Below are 17,200 nucleotides of genomic sequence, written 5' to 3' on the forward strand. Positions count from 1 at the left end.
GCTCAAGCCACACCTACAGAGCATTTACTGTCATCCACAAGCAGAGGTAGAGCACTGGCCATTTCTCTCATTCAGTGATATCAAAAGCCAGCTAGATGTCTTTCAGCTCCGCAACCTGACTTGATCCATCTTGTTGCTCAATAGTTTCTGCAACTTGCTACATGGGACTTCAGTACAGCAGCTTCCCATTTTTGATGTGTCCCTCCAATACAGCAGGAAGCATCAGTGAAGAGAGCATATCACTTTTCATTTTCTGGTAGCTGATTATATGCTGGGTCCTCCTCAGCACAAGTCACCTTTCTCTCCTCTGCTACCAATGATATTCCAATATTTTCATCTTAGAGCCAGTTTGTGATGACTTCCAAGATCCCTGGGTGATTGGGATTTCCTATTGAAGCTTGTTGTGTGATCAGAGCAATCTACTTACTCCATGTGTCATCAGTGGCATAATGTGTGGCAGGAACTTTCCCTTTGAACATCCTGCCCAGTCCTGGCAGTCAGGGTGCCAGGAGGAGCTGTGCTTTGGTGCCCATCACTTTGGAAGTAGCTCAAAACCCTTCATAAGCTGCCAGGATCTCTTTCAGTTGAAGTGTAGCAGGCCTTGAGTCCTTTGTATTCCTGATCTGCAGGGATCATCCTCAAGCCTCCATGGGTACGTTTTGTCAGAGACTCTGGGAAGGACCATTCTCCCTATCTGCAGTGTACAGCACAGATTTCATATCTTTTCCAGTCCTAACTGACCCAGGGGCTACTGCTACAAATTAATATCCTGTTTAATTTGTTCAAAACTTGCTGTTGTTCAGGATTCCATTTAAAATCATTATTCTTCTGAGTCAGAATGGAGAGAGAATTCACAATCTGACTCTAATCCGGATTATTCATTCGCCAAAAAGTCACACTGTGTAGGACAGCCTGTATGTCCCTGTTGCTGGTTGGTGGGGACATAGCTGCTACTTTGCTGGCTATGTCCATTGGAATCTGTCTATGTCCATCCTGCCATTTTACTTCTGAAAACTGAACGTCTGACACAGGTCTCTAAACCTTACTTTGATTTATGGCAGGACTGGCCTTCAGGATGATTTGTACTATCTTCTCCCCTTTCTGAAAAGCTTCCTCTGCTGTGTTGTCTCACAAGTTGATGTCATTCATGTATTGCAAATGTTCTGGAGCCTCTCCCTTTTCCAGAGCAGTCTGGATCAGTCCAAAAGAAATACTGTGGCTGTATTTTCACCTCTTGGGCAGCTGGTTCCAGGTGTACTGGACGTCCCTCCAGGTGAAAGCAAACGGTGACCTGCACTCTGCTGCTAAAGGAATAGAGAAAAACACATTTGCAGTGTTGATGGTGGCACCACTCTGCTGCCTTGGACTCCGGTTCATACTGAAGTTCCACCATGTCTGGTACAGTAGCACTCAGTGGTGGTGTGACTTCCTTCAGGCCACTGACAGACTATTGTCAGTCTCCACTCTCCACTGGACTTACACACTAGCCACACAAGGGTCATAAAAGAGTGAGCAAGACTTGTTGGCCACTCTCTGACTCTCCAGTTCATGAATCACCTCATGGATGGGGTCAAGGAGTCCTGGTTGGTGTAATATTGCCGATACTGCACTGTTGTGGTAGCCATCAATACCTATTCTTCTTCAATCCTCAACCACCTCACAGCAGAGGGGTCCTCTGAGAGACCAGGCAAGGTGTTCAGTTGCCTAACTTACTCTGTCTCTACAGCTCTCCCAAACCCTGATTTTTGGATTGCTGAAATATCCTCTCCTGAGGTAATCTGCGCCCAGGATACACAGGGCCTCTGGGCCAGTCACAATGGGGGGTGTTTGCCATTCTTTCCCAGTCAGGGTCACTTCAGCTGCCAGTACAGTCATATGTTGGGATCCCCCAGTCACCCCAGGAATAGAGATGGATTCTGCATCTACATACCTTGATGGCATCAGGGTACATCATATTCTGGGGTCAACTAAAGCCCAATACTCTTGTTAGTCTGATGAGCCAAGCCATAAAATTCCCACAATCCAATAGATCTGATTGTCCCTTTCCCCTGGAGGAGGAAGGACTTGGCTGGAGGAAGGACCCCTCTAATTCTGGTCAAAGTAGCCACTGTTCACTTCTTGTAAATACAAGCTCAAGGTCCCTGCAAGAGGATTAAAAGTAACGTCAGCCCTCCTATTCTGTCTAAGGACTTGCTCATTGAAAACCAGAGTGACATTTGGTGGTTGTTCTTCCTTTCAACTCAAGTACTTCTAGGGCAGAGGTGGGTTTTCCACCCCACTTCCTCATGTCCTCTCCATGGTCACACACAAAAAACCCCAGGTTGCCTTGTGGTGTGTACCCTCTCTTGAGCAGAGGGGCACTTGCTCCCAGTAGCAAAGACTCTGGTCCATACTGGTAAGGCATGGAAAATTTCTTCTTTAGCTTGCTTGATGGGCTACTAGGCAAATTCACAGATGATAAAAAAATGGAAGGAGCAGTTGATTCCCTCAATGGCAGGGAGGCCCTGCAGAGAGACCTTTCCACAGCCAAGATGCAGGCCAGTAGGGAGGAAAAAAAGATGATCTTCATACTGCCAGAGCTAGGTTGTCACCATTCCCTCACATTTGACAGGAGTTGCCTCTGAGAGTTTCTGTCCTATTCTCAATCCCTTTGTCAATGCCCACATCCTGGGAGGTGGGATCCCAGTTGATTGGTTGCACTACCATACAGTTTCATATCATGGGCTGTGATATCCCAATGTCAGAGCTGCCAGGTCAGCAGGGACTCTCCTCATTGGTGGCTGACAATTTTTCACATACCTTGCAGCTCACCTAAGGGGTGATTTTCTCTGGTCCTGTTTCCTGTTCTGAGGGCCGTACTTCCTCTTCAGTATGCAAACTTGCTTGGGCAGAATTTCTTCTTCTGTATAGGAGCAAATGGTACCAGCATAGGTTGTTCCTGTGGTTCAGTTGCAGTTTGAGTGGCCACAGTGCCTGTTGTTCTGCTTGCCTCTTCTTCCCTGCTGAGGGTGCAGTCTAGTATTGAGAGCAGTCTGATAAATAGTAACCAGGGCCCTGCACATTGCAGATCTTTGTGTTTCTCTGGAGCTGCCACAGCAATTTTCTTTCAAATATTCTTCCACTTTTCCTGTAGTTGTTCAGGGGTGAACTTCCAAGCCATTGGAGCAGAATAATCCTTCAAAAGCCGGCCCATTTTCTCCCACATTACAGGCCAATCATGACTATCCACCCTCAGGGCAGATCTCTGAAAGACCATCCTAAGAATCCCTTTTTCTAATTAGGGTAAGACTGCACTGAAGAGACCTGGCAGACTTAGCAACAAAAGCATGATTTCCTTAATATTCAAAGGGAATTTAAAATCCTCCAAAGCTGTTGTAACAGGCCTCAATAAAGAAAAAGGAGTGAAAAGCTGGGGGAAATAATCCTTCCCTGTTTTGCTCACAGGCTGGGTACAATTATTACAGAAAAACAGAATCATAGAATACGCTAAGGGACCCACCAGGAAGCAGACCCATAAGGATCATCAACTCCTGGCCCTGTGCCTGAGAGTCACACTGTGCGCCAAATCCTTTGTGAACTCTGTCAGGCTTGGTGCTATGACCGCTTCCCTGGAGAGCCTGTTCCAGTGCCCAAACACTCCCCAGGTGAAAAACCTTTTCCTGAGATACAACCCAAACCTGACTAACTAACCTCTGACTCAGCTTCATGCCAGTTCATTGAGTCTTGTCACTGGTCACAAGAGTGAAGAGATCAGTACCTGCCCCTCTACTTCCCTCCATGAGGATGCTGAAGATAGCAGTGAGGTCGCCCCTCAGTCTCCTCTTCTCCAGTTTGAACAGATAGCTGTTGACCTCAGCAGCTCCTGACAAGGCTTCTGCTCCAGACCTCATGGCCCTCTTCTGGATGCTCTGTAATAGCTTAAAGTCTGTTTTATGTTGTGGTGCCCAAACTGCACACAGAACTCGAGGTGACACCACACCAGTGCAGAGACAATCATGTCCCTTGACCAGCTGGAAATGCTGTGCCTGATACAGCCCAGGACATAATTAATGGTTTCCTAAAGTCAGTGCCTGAGGTAAGGGTAGAAGACCAATGCTGAATACACATCACAAATGAGGTTATCATTACACATCACTGCCCTTGAGGTTATCATTCATAAGCTGATATCACACAGTTCAGCAACAAAGCAATCCTGATCCCTCTCCCGGCTCAGAAAAGGAGCACTTCAATGGGCACATAGTGCCTACACTGAAACATACAGGGTTACGTTACAGCATTGTGACATACCTAATACAACAAATACTTGTTTCCCACCCACTCTTACCACATCTGTTGTTATCTCAGCTCTTCACGTTTCACAGGAAGCACCAAATAAAGTTGTTATGGTTTAGGAATGGTGCTCCCCACATCAGTGGGGAAACATTCCAGACCAAACACTGCTCGCTCATTTCCCTCCCTCTCCTCCCAGTTGTGGAATGGAGAGGATTGGAGACACAACAGTTAAAGACCATGGTCTTAGATAAGGTAAATTTACTGGAAACAGCAATGAAATAGGAAAAGTAACAGCAGCAGTATTAGTAACAGAGAGTACACGAGAGGCAAACAATTCAGACATGAATACTCACTACACAGAAATTGGCAACAAGCATAATTCCGCTATCCCAACATGGAAGGGACCCCCTTCTCCATCACCAGAAGATTAAGTGAATTGGTACAGAATAACCTCCAGGACCTAGCCACGTCCCCTCCTGGCCAGATACCAACCCATCATATCTCACACTGCTTGTTAATTCCCTCCTTCCAAAGAAGCAGGCTCTCTGGGGAAGCGCCTTGCACCCTGCCTAGGAGGACTTCTTCTGCTACCTCCTCATCCTCCTCCTTTCACAAAGGGCTGCTTCTGCATCCTGGTCCTGCCAACTCCAGTACAGCAACACACACACTGCGCTGATGAGATGCCTTGACCCCATCTGCCTTCATTGTCTGTCTTGTCAGGATTAGAAGCACCTGGAGATTTAGCAAGGTATGACAGGAATATCCAGACTTCCCGTGCACAGAGTACTGTTCCTTCATTCAGGTTTCTTGCCAAAAAACATCAGTAACTTTATTATATCTCCCTAACTTGCAGCATATTTCTCAGGCAAACACCTTCAAAATTTCAGAGAGCCAATCAAATATTTATGGATTTGTCTTCACAATGACTGGGTTATCAGGAAGGGGAAGAGAGAGGTAAAATAAGGACCTAGATGTAAAATAAGGACCTCCTAGAACTAGGAGGCAACTTGGAAGCTACAGTTCTGACTGTCTAATTTCCCTATTCATTGAATAAAGGCAAAAGCATCATCCAAAGTAGAGAGTGAACCAAAGCAGAGAGTCAATCACAGCAGAGCTGTGTTTCTTTGCAGAGTAACAAAAAGCCATGGTAACAAACTCTGGAGCTTATGGAATTTATGGAGTTTGGACAGCAGCTATCCTTCTTTTAAGATTACCTCTTTAAGCAAAATGTAATTGGAGATTATTGAGTCCAGAAGGGCAGAGCAAAGGCCACCCATGACACAAACACACCATTAACTGTGGTCCTCATTTGAGAAGATCTGCACTTCATACTACAATTCAAGGTTGTTTACACATACCAAATTCAATAGGAATTGGTTACAATGTCTGAACAGTGTTGGAGCATGGACTGAAAAACAAGACCTTCCTTTGGTGCTGCACTAAGAGCACACTGATCATGAAATCAGCGCATAACAGGAAGAAGGATGTGAACAGAGAAGCTGCTAAAATCTATACCATCTGTCACACCCTGCCAGCAGTCTCTCTAGAACTTTGAGAAGCCATGTGACATGGACTTGAAGCAGCTGCCAAACTTGGGACAAAGATCTAGTTCTTTTGGGTATGCAGAGAGGCAGGATTGTATTTGCTTGCTCAAATTGATAGCAAGAATAACACAAAAGCTAAAATGGTACAGAATTGTAGTGTAGGAGTTTTGGACCTAGTTGGCTAAATTCTGTCCTAATCTTCCTGAGGAAAGAAAACCTACACTAAAAACCTCTGAAGACATTTGTCAGCTCATAAGGGAAACCTCTTCCATCTGTGCTGAAAAGTCCAACATCATCTCAAATTGTATGCCTGACAAACAACAATTCAATACTTGCAACAATGCCACCATGCCAGAGAAACTACGTCTGCACAGTTGATTGCAAGCCAGGAGGTGCTATTCCCAGTGAAAACTGAGTAGATTTTGAATTTAAGAAGGCTGCTAACAGTTTTGGTTTATTCCAGCCCTGCCTGTACTGGAGGTCAAGTCCTGTAGGCAATGGTCACATCTACTGGCAATTTCTGCTCTCTTCTCACCCTGGAAAAACTGACATCCAGGCCTTGTGGGAAAATCTGTGCATGCTCAGCTGGGGGAAAGACAGGTCTGCAGGAAATTAACATTCAAAAGATTTATTCCCTGCCAGATTTTCAGGAGTTCATAGATATACAAACACAGATTAAATAGTACAGAACCAATTAACTGAAGAAAAGAATTCCAGAAGTACAAAGGAGGGTTTGGGAGGTGTGAAGAGACTGACAGCTATAAACAAACTAGTGCCTCTGCTGCCTGCTCAGGAAGCTGACCTGTATTCATGATTTCCACTGATATTTTGAAAGTGATTATCTACATTCTGCTCTGGATTTACCATAAATACCCAGAATGAAGCAATTATCAACAGAAAAAAAAATCAATAATCCTTTCATTGGAGTGTTAGACATGAATTAACACAGAACCTTCTTAGTAGTGGGTGATTGTGCAAGTCCTCAAAATGAAAATCACAGTGGATGACAAAGGGACAACTAATGTTCTTTTTAATTTCTTCAATTCCTCATCTGTCATCTTGTGCCTCCTGTTTACCTGAGTAATGAAGATGCAAATCTTGAGATGTTTTCAAGCAGGAGAAGATATCTGAAATAATGTTTAAATAATTGTTGTATTAATTATTATAGCAGACACAAATGCATGATTTTTTAATTCCTTCCATCCCAGAGTTTGTCACAAAACAGATTAATCAGAATTGCTGGCTCAGCATTCTAAAGAGGAGAATTACTTATGGACTTTAACTACATTATCATGTACTGTAAACTGGCAAATTTCAGTTGTCAGTGTAATATAGCCAGACGACTTATTTATTCAAGGAAATGGTGGGGAAAATGAGATATTAACCTCAAGGACATGTTAAGCCAGCTAGGCCCCTGGGATATCTATCCACTGTGCTGCATGGCCTCCTCAAGACATGAGTTTTCCAACTCCATCCTCAGCCATTAAGCTGATTCCATTAACTGTACTATTACACCAAAGTTATAATAATACTGTCCCATTAAACCACAGCATCCAAAGTGCTATTAAAATATAAGCAGACAAACATTTTTGACAGTCACATATGCTCAGACAGATCAAATTTGGTCCAAAAATGTTTTCTTTACAAAAAAAGCCTTTTTAATGCAACCAAGAAAAACGAACACATATTCATTAATTAGATGAAAATTTTGTTCTCCTGGAAAACCATCCTTCAAAATGACAGATTTCATTATCTATATATACTGTATATTATAAATTTTCAAAAAATTACATAATCAAAACGATGTTAGCCAAAATTTTTTGAACTTTACACTTTTCTTCTTGGTGTATTCTATTTGCTTTTAGTCCCTTATCTAGTGAAAAAGATCTTACATGAACTTCTATAGATATTGGGTGAAGGGTCAGCATTTTTCACTCCCCTTAGTGATTCAAAGACCCTTGTGATTTTTTTTCTTACTGGACTCATCTACTTTTGCAGCATTTTGTATGTTGCAAAAAAAAAAAAAACAAAAAAAACAAAACATGAAAAGGGGCCTTTTGAGAATGAGAAAACTGGATTTTAATCAAAACAATGGTGTGTTCTAGAGTGCAGCCTTACAACTCAGTGTGCTTGCAGCAGACTGCTTCAGCACTGCAGTGTTTTGTGCACTGATGGACCCACAAAGAGCATCACTTGAAGTGGAGATAAAACTAGAAGCAATTCATTCCTCCACCACAGGTAATCTCAAAGAGAGATAGGTGCCCAGCTGCTCAGCCTCTTACAGATAAGTGTCATGCCAGGAAAACTGGGAGATGGACAAAAACACAACAAATACCAGAGAAGTTCACTAACACTCTGCTTTTGAGGAACTAAAAAAAAAGATTACTAAGGTTTTTTTTAGGAACTAAAAAAAAACCCTAAAAAAAGAGTTTTCTCACTAAAGCCTTGAATTTATTCACTAGACATTTCATAACAAATTCAGTCCTTCATAGATTTTAGAATTCCAGGTAAACAACCCAGAGTTATTACACATAATTGCAATTTGAAGAATCAAGCATACATTAATAATCTTGTAGCTTCAGACATACACTCTGGTTTAACCCAGGAGATCACTTGGACTGTCAGAGATCAAAGCAGCAGCATCTTAGAGAGCTTCTTTCTGCTGAAAGGACAACATTACTGGGCAGACTAGAGTGAAAATAAATAATTTTCTTTTAAGATTATGCAACTGTTATGAGAAAAACATGTTTCTTATTAAAAAATCTTTCACTTTAAAGTAAAAAGTAGTTGATAACACAAAAAATTTCTGCACTATAATTCTTAACTACAGTAAATGAACTTCTTTTTGGATTTTGTGCTTCAGAATTGTCAGCATGAGAATTGCAGATGGAAATTAAAATGAGTGACAAGCAATGAAAAACTTACTGTCAGTCTCCTCTGGAGCTCTCAATCTGTTTAAAAGCAAATATTTGATATTTTAATGCAACTTCTGTCATTTAGCTAAAACTAGTACACATGGATCACAATATGTGATCACAATATGTGACTCAGCAATTTTAAGGCAAAATAACCTTCAGTGCAATTTTGTTCAACAAAGCCATGAGCAAACAATCTTCAGGCACTGAAGAACTGACACATTTTTCATGTTTTTTTCTCTGCTTTATGTTGAATTGCTCTTGAGTCTGCACTGCTATTCACATCTTTTACACTGCAATAACAGTATCAGTTACAGAGCTTTCAATCACATACACAACTGTTAATTTTTTACTCAATGCTCAGATGTATTAACAGTTACTTGTGTCATTACCATTCCTTGTACAAGAACATACTTTTAAAATTGTCGATTCTTTGGATTAACAAGTCTGGTTGCAAAAAGACTACTACATTAAAGCAGTCTTTGCTGCAGGACACAGAAGATATGATTCACCTCATCGACCAGAGATATCCCACTGAAGACAACAGACTAAGCAACAGATTCAGGCCACTCAACAGCCCCTACATCCTGCTGGTAAGTGTGCTGTTTGCCTATTCTCTATAAATGATAGGGTGTAAAAAAATATAAAAAGAAAAAAACACCCTAAAATCTCCAAACCCACAACAACAGCAGAACATTCAACCCCCTCCCCTCCTATGGTCCTCCACATACACAGAGTATGCATAAAACCCCCAGTAACTTTTTTCCTCCTCTCCCCATGGTGAAATCACATGGGATGCGACTGCTTTCTAGTATCTTTTACTTATTACCAGCGCAGTGCTGCAAAAAAATCTAGAAGAAATTGATGAAAATAGGAAGGAAAAGGAAAAGGAACATAAAGACATCACTGCATGTCTAAATATACTATTAATATTATGATAATGATTAATCAATCTGGGAAAAAAATTAAAAACCTCACAAGAAAATGGAAACCACTTGTGAAACCAGTATACTTTCACTAAATGCAATCAAAGCTTAATAACTTCTGAAAATTCATGAAGAAAACTGAGCTAAATATTTAGTAAACATACAAAAGAGATTAATCAGTCAATGAGAGAAGTTTTCAGGAGATGATAGCATTGAAATTATTAAAAAATAAGACGTGCAATTGCACAGCAAAAGCAAATACAACTTTTCATGCTTACTAGATTGCAAAAAGGGCTAATTAAAGATGCTATGGTTGTAGAACCATGGAATCACTACAGAATCATAGAATCATTAAGGCTGGAAAATACCTTGTAAATCATCTGGTTCAGCTGTCATCTTAGTGACTGAATTAGAAAATTCAATTATTGTTAGAATTAGAAAGGGTGTCTATTCCACCTAAAATCATACATTTTTTTTAAATGGATCTCTTTGATCTCCATTAGTAAGATTTCCTTTAAATAAACTTAAATACACTGAATGGCCTTAACTCTCCATGTCTCAGGAATTTGTCATCCTAAATATATTGTAGAATTGAAATGGAAACCTGCAAACCCTACAGACATCTCTTTCTGAAAACCTGTGATGAGTATCTTAACATACTAAATGATACATACGAGGAGTTCCTGTTCAGATTACTTTCCTTGGTGTTCCCAAATATGCTATTACTGAAATCCTAAAAAAAGAAAGATACTTTTACTGGTAAAATATGCGCATCTTTATCATATACACATTGTACAGCTCAAGAAGGTACAGTCTTGAGAATGATTGTTGATATGATTTCTGTTAACATGAATAATGACCCTGACAGGCAGGTGAATCATAGCACTGCATACCTACACTAAAATGGAATTAATTTGCTCACATTGCCATTTTCCATGTTGTCTCCAGACATTTGAATTAAAAACTGAGGTCACCACCTATATCTCAATACACTCACAAAGCTGGTTAAAGGTCTTCTAATAAGCACAGTATTAGAGAACTTTCTTTATGTTGGAAAATTCCAGTGTAGGTATAACCTTTACTGTTGTTGAAAATAAGCCCTGGAACAGAAGAATATAACACACTGAGCAGCTTTCCAGGGATATTTAGATCACATATTTTCCAGGTCTTATATTTAAAGAAATATTCAAATAATCTTTTAGACTTCAAGCCATATTAGGAAAAAATGGTCCAGCCAGGTCCTCCTAATGTGATAGTAAGAAATGGAATTTTTCTTCTCAATAGTATTCAGACCAATTTCAATCCCCAAAACACACACACACACACACGCACAAAAAAAAAAAAAAAAAAAAAAAAAAAAAAAAAAAAAAAAAAAAAAGAAAGAAAGTTTAAGGACAGCTAAGTTTGAAGATGAATCAACTAAAATTCAACTTTTAATTTAAACTGAAACTTAAATAATTTTTTTTTCAATTTCTCTCATATTTTGAATGTGTACCTTGCTTTGAAAATGAGAAACTCTTTAACAAAAGCTTTCTACACACCCCCTTGCTTTGTTCCCTGCTTCCTATCAAGAGGGATTTCTGAGCCCTTGGTATGCCATGAATGAGAAGCTTCACTTTCAGAAAGATACATATCTTTGAAATACATCATTCTCCAAGTGGAACAGGTGGATACAGCAACTTTGTTACATGTCAGTGATAAATATAAGCTTTCATAGTCCAGAGAGAGGCAGAACAATTCAGTGGCTACTGGAGGCTGTAGCTTGGAAGAATAAATAATTTTAAGTTGGTGTTTCAGCACAACTCCAATACTGCTATTAATCAGCAGAATGGAATTTTTTACAATTTAAAAATATTATTCTTGAGTCTTATCCAAATATATCTTAATATAAGCTATGAAACACCAAATTACTTGGTTACCTCACACAGTTTTCCTGACTTTACCTTTATTTTGCCTGGCTGATCCTGTGATTCACAATTCAAAGATTTATTGATTTAGAGTCCAGGTTTTGGTTTTACAGAACACCAAATCAGTACATTTATTTCTATTTCTCTCTCTCATCACTTTTTCATACAAAACCCCACAATTTTTAAAATTAAAACATTAAAGATCTTGTCCCTGGTATTTGGGATTCAAGTTCTACAACATTCAGAACAGCGTAATGGAAATTACCTGTTTCATTTTTATTCCTAAAAAAACCCAAACATGATAACATTTTCAGTGAAAAATAACTAGTCTTTGAAAGATCTTCATTTTAATAACCAAAAGTCCTCTAAGTAAAATCAACAAGGAAGGGTACTTTGGTGCTCTTGAAAAGAAAGAGGAAAGGATTCGCTCACATTTTCCTCTCTTAATTTATTCTTTGTTAATTTCTTTTCATATCTCTGAGATATCCCTATAAAATGTAATGAATGGTACATTTTCTTCTATTAGGTATTCCATTTTTTATATTAGCTTCATAATTTCAAAAAACAGATTGTAGCTTTCACAATCCAGATTCCCACTCAAGACTTCAGGAACTATAAATTGGTCTAGCTCCATCAAATTCAAGGAGCCTATATTAGTTCACACAGGAAGAGATCCTTTAGATTACAGAGCTGCAGATTAATTCTGGTAAGTAATAAAATACAATGTTTATAAGACAATAGTTTAAAAATCCATGCTTTGCAATTATTATCAATATTTATCTACCCCTTTGCAAGAAATGACTATGTGATAAAGTAAGTGCTATGTAGCTAACTCTCCAAAATTTTCTTCTAATCCATTCTGCCCATAAGTTCAAGACCAAGTTGTATGCTCACTCATTGCCTGATGAAATATCAACACTTGTCATTTGTGACTTCATATTCAGAACCACTTGAAGATTCAATAATTTAATGTCCTATTTCAATAATCTTAGCAGATGTTAAATTATTCATTTACTTCCACATGACACTGTGCCAGCAGACAACAAAGTTTCTCATCTCTCAAAGAGGTATGTCATGACAAAGTAACTCTATTAGCAAATCCAGGAATGGCTGTAGAGCTACTCTGGGCTCATCCCAGCCAAAATTATGGACTAGGATGTGTAATCTGAGGTCTTACCTCTTGAGAATGCCTCAGGTAATCACAGAATGGTATGGTATGCCTACCAAAGTCTGGATTTTTAATTTTCTGGTGTTTGTAATGGAGACGTTCCAAACCTAGTCAAAAGAGAAGTTGTCAGCAATTTCTAGAGAGTAAATAAACAACTCTATTACTATAGACTAAGTAGCTACACCGTGTTATAAAATATACACCTATACACCATATTGTCCCATTAAATGTATATTGGGTTAAAAAAATAATTACAGCATTTCATAGAGCTAAACAGACTATTTCCCCTTTTTTCAGCAGACTGTGGAGTACAGCCCTCCTCTGAGGGCTGAGTACTGAGTGGTACTGAGCCACAGCACTGTCTAGTACTTCTCCCAGCAGCTCGCAGGATGAAACCAGTGAGCCACATCACAGCGAAGTTGAAAGATGAGATGAATTATGCATAGAATTTCTGAGAATGAAAAAGAACGAGAATTAACTAAATGAAGAGTCAGAATGTCATTCCCTTTCACACCAAAAGAGACAGTATAGAATTAATTTCTTCCCTTTGGAGGATGTGTTTCTGAGCAATGAGAAATGAATAATGCAGGGAGAGGATATGCCAACAAATACAGTATCACGGCACTGCCTGTGAGGGTAAATACCCTGAAAAATAGTAAGTTTGTTTTTTTTTAAATTAGCCAGGATGCTACCATAGAAGATGTCACTTTAGAAGACACTTCAGGGGAGGATACAAAGACATCATTCTTCCTACTTATTCCTGAGGATTAGCACTCAAGTATCTCCCATGGAAGACAGGCAGTGGTCCCAAAAAGATTCACCTGATCTTCCATCCATCCTATGACTCTTTGTCCTCTTCAATGTTGCATCAAATAACCAAGACAAACTAAGTCTAATTCTATAAAAAGTTATGCCATAAGGTGAAAATGGTGGATAACACCTGGTTTTTCTGAATTATATTTACTGCTTTTTAAAAGCTGTTCTGAAGTTCACTTTTTGTAACATGCAACATACTTAGCTGACTGAAGTTAGACACAGTGAGCCAATTCTTGCTCTGTTTTTCTTGCTCATCCCAGACATTGATTTCTGCAGGCTCTGAGTTCACTTGAGTGTTCTGGGGACAATCATCCACTCTAATCACCTGCCAAGACATAGACAAAACTATACTGAATATTCAGGATGACTAGCATCTCCACAGTTCCTCTAACAGCATATGATGTGGCCTTTCAGAGCATCTCTGAAATGCCAATGAATGAATGAATGCACTCTGAACTGAGAAACAGATTTTTCCAGTGTTGTTACAAACTGCAGAAGACATGTTGCTTTTGTCTAGCCACTACTGCGGCCTCACACTATCTGAAGATATTTGAACTTTGAGACCTAATGCCTTGAGAGATACTAGATTTCGAAGTTCAAGTCCAAGATCCTTTGCTGACCTGTGAATCTTATGTAAACAAAGCAGCATTCAATATTCATCTCATTAAACAGTGATAATTCTTTCCAGATAATGAAGACCCTAGAAATTTCTTTATAGGTGCTAGAAATAGATTTTTATTTATGAACACATGGGCACAGTTGCAAAAGTAGCCCCAGATGTATACACAATCATATACTTTCTGCAATGAGCTAAACGTTTGATGGATTCAGAGAAAAGTCTATGGCACTCTTGCAGAGAGGAGACAACGGTTATGAGGCCTATCTTGCCAGAGTACAGTTATAAACCCCTGGATATGGTCACTGCTTTAGTCTATTCTAGATCACATGAAGCCTCTACAAGCTCTCCTGACACCTGAAATCCAGTGACTGATTTATGTTTGTGAATCACCACAAATCAATATCAGTATGGTATACCAAAGTCCTTGGATGCCAGCAAATTCAAAACAGAAATCCCACACATCCAAAGAAATGTAAAATTGAACCAAAGCTGGACACACACAGGAGATGCTGCAGTTTGTGTGCAGCATTTTAAATGTATGCATTTTCAATTAAACCACACTGCAGAACTGCTCGTAAGGAATGAAAAATACAATTTTGATATATACAATTCTCTTGCATCTGCCCATACCGGCACCTGAAGAGGTTTTTGATTCCTCTTTCCTCTCCCAGACATTCTGTCTCTATTTTGCTGTTTTGCTTTTGTTGCCTCACTGTGGTGTAGCTCACAGGATCCTAAAGAATCTGCAGGAAAGAGTCAAAAAAACACCTTTAAGCTACAAAGTTTCTGTTTACTAAGGGAAAATCTGATAGGACTGAGAACTGGCAGATGTCTAAAGCAATCTGAGAAAGAGTTGTGATATCCAAACTCAGTACTCAAGCAGTTCCTTGCAAAGATATACACCATCACAAGATATTAAACAACTAATGTCATCCATCACCTCATACTATTCTTAATTAAAACTGGAATTTGATGTATTTTAATGCTTAGTAAGCAAACTTGATAGTGGACAGAGAAGTATTTAAACTGACAACAGAAATGTATGCCTTTTCATTCTCCATGCACCCATCTCTGATACTGCTAATGTATCTCCACGGGATCATGCAAAGTATTTTGGTTCCTGCAACTCTGTATTTGCATCCCCAGGGCAAAAGACTTCCCCAGAGTGAGCAGAATCCTTCTGCCACCTGGCTGTGTAGCCACAGACATGGAGATTCCATGAGACGGGGCAGATCAGTGTGGCTGACACACAGGTGTCTTGCAGCATGGATCCCAGGCACACTTCGGATATTCCCAACACCCAGACCCACACAAACAAAGTGAAAGAGTAACTATGGACTTTCAGCTACTATCCTCACTGCATCTAATACCTTCTGGGTGCAAATGAAATGTTTTTGTGATGACTTGGACTCTCCAGTAGAAGATACTGTACACGTTTAATGTTTTATAATTACCGCCTACAGTCTTGCAGACTTTCCCTGATCTCTCTTTCTTAGGGGACGGTAAGCTGTTGCTTCTGCAGAAACTCCAGTCCCTCCAGAGAGGGCTGATCCAGAAGGAGATGCTCCGCTTCAGCCTGTTCTGAGAGATGCTGCTGCTGTGACATGACTTGACAGAGTTGTAGGAGAAGGACTTTGAATCACTTAACTGGACATCCCTGGTGAGATTATTCTGGCAATTGTTGTCCCTGTCATAGGAGGAATGTAGGTACAGAGCTTTCTTCTTTGAATCTGAGATGAAAACTCCTTTTTCATCACCTTCTGAGAATCCCCAGTTCACATAACCACCTTCAGTTTCTTCCCTATCATCACAGGGGGATGCTGCACTTTCTTCAATATCCAGTGGTAGCTGGAGATCAAGGGGATGAGCAGCTTCTGCAGCATTAATCTTTTCTGATGGCAAATGAATAACAAAGTCTCTCTGGTTCCATTGGTAACCTTCTGTCTCTTTGCCAAGGAAGCTGATACCCCGCAACTTTTGCGGAACCACAATGCTACTTTGCAGGTCATCTCTGAATGCCTCATCCTTGTACTTGGTAGCAGTGTTCAAAAAGGACAAATTTATGGTGACATCCTCAGAAAAAGACCCTCCCTGATGGTCAGGGGGCACCAGCAAAAACTGCCCATACCTAGGAGTCAACTTAGTCTCAGAGGATACTCTGGAAGTGAGTGTGTCTGTTTCGATTTCTATCTTTTTAGAGCTGTCCTCTACCACCTTGTTACTCTCAGACTTCAAGTGTTTGCACTCTGATGGAGACTGAGTCCGTACCAAGCTCCGTAAGAGGGAGGGTGGCATGCTGTAATAGTGGTATTTCTTGTCATACAAGCCCTCCAGGCTGCTCAAGGTCTTGGAATAGAATGCATTGCTCCAGCTATGGGGCAGCTTCCTACAGGTTTGATGTTTTGTGTCAGCCAGTAAGGCTTCTTCCACCTTCAAGGTGTCTACAGCTGAAAGCACTTTCAGGATGTCCACTGTCAGGGCAGACAGGTCTTGCAAATGTCCTAGCTGGCTGTCCAGGGAGAGTAAAGACTCCTTGATATAAAATACCTTCTCATGCACTTCTTTAAGTTGTTGAAACATCTCTTCTACTCTAGGTAGAAAAAGAAAACATAACTAAAACACCAAAACATAGATCTTTACATCTGTTTGAGGGAAACCATTGCTACATTTCAAAAAGTCAGTGTTTCAAACAGGCTTTTTTTTTAATGGTGACTTTCATTATCATTAATATCTGCATTTGACAAATCCCAGCCAAACTGCCAGTGGGTTTCTTAAGGAAACAGATATTTTGCTCAAGGAGTACCTATTTTAAAAATTGCTGTTTTCCTACTAATACCCATTCATTGCCACAGAACTACTAAAACATTGATGGCAGGTTACATTGGGTATGGCTGCAAATGAAGTATACTTCCTGTCAGCTAGACATCCTGCATTTTACATTTCTTGTGCAAGCATGAGAAAGAAAAGGCTCACACAAACTCTTTAATCCTGCATTTTTCAAATACTAGGGACTGCTGAGAAGCTGGTCTTCCC

At 40.0% G+C, this 17,200-nt stretch overlaps 1 protein-coding gene across 1 annotated transcript in view; it reads right to left on the bottom strand.

Annotated features, from left to right (window-relative positions):
* Positions 1-16,564, bottom strand: part of LOC137464559 (transient receptor potential cation channel subfamily M member 6-like) — a 31,259-nt gene extending 14,695 nt beyond the window's left edge. Inside the window, exons 1-7 of the mRNA XM_068175969.1 lie at positions 16,436-16,564; positions 14,798-14,910; positions 13,747-13,873; positions 12,742-12,839; positions 10,332-10,390; positions 8,742-8,767; positions 6,893-6,943 (exon numbers count right to left, since the gene is read on the bottom strand). Of these exons, the coding sequence (XP_068032070.1) occupies positions 6,893-6,943; positions 8,742-8,767; positions 10,332-10,390; positions 12,742-12,839; positions 13,747-13,873; positions 14,798-14,842 (406 nt within the window). The 5' untranslated portion in view covers positions 14,843-14,910; positions 16,436-16,564. The remainder of the gene's footprint in view (positions 1-6,892; positions 6,944-8,741; positions 8,768-10,331; positions 10,391-12,741; positions 12,840-13,746; positions 13,874-14,797; positions 14,911-16,435) is intronic.
* Positions 16,565-17,200: the final 636 nt, after the last annotated feature.

The sequence above is a fragment of the Anomalospiza imberbis genome, chromosome Z (genome assembly GCF_031753505.1).
Source record: "Anomalospiza imberbis isolate Cuckoo-Finch-1a 21T00152 chromosome Z, ASM3175350v1, whole genome shotgun sequence".
NCBI classification, from domain to species: Eukaryota; Metazoa; Chordata; class Aves; order Passeriformes; family Viduidae; genus Anomalospiza; species Anomalospiza imberbis.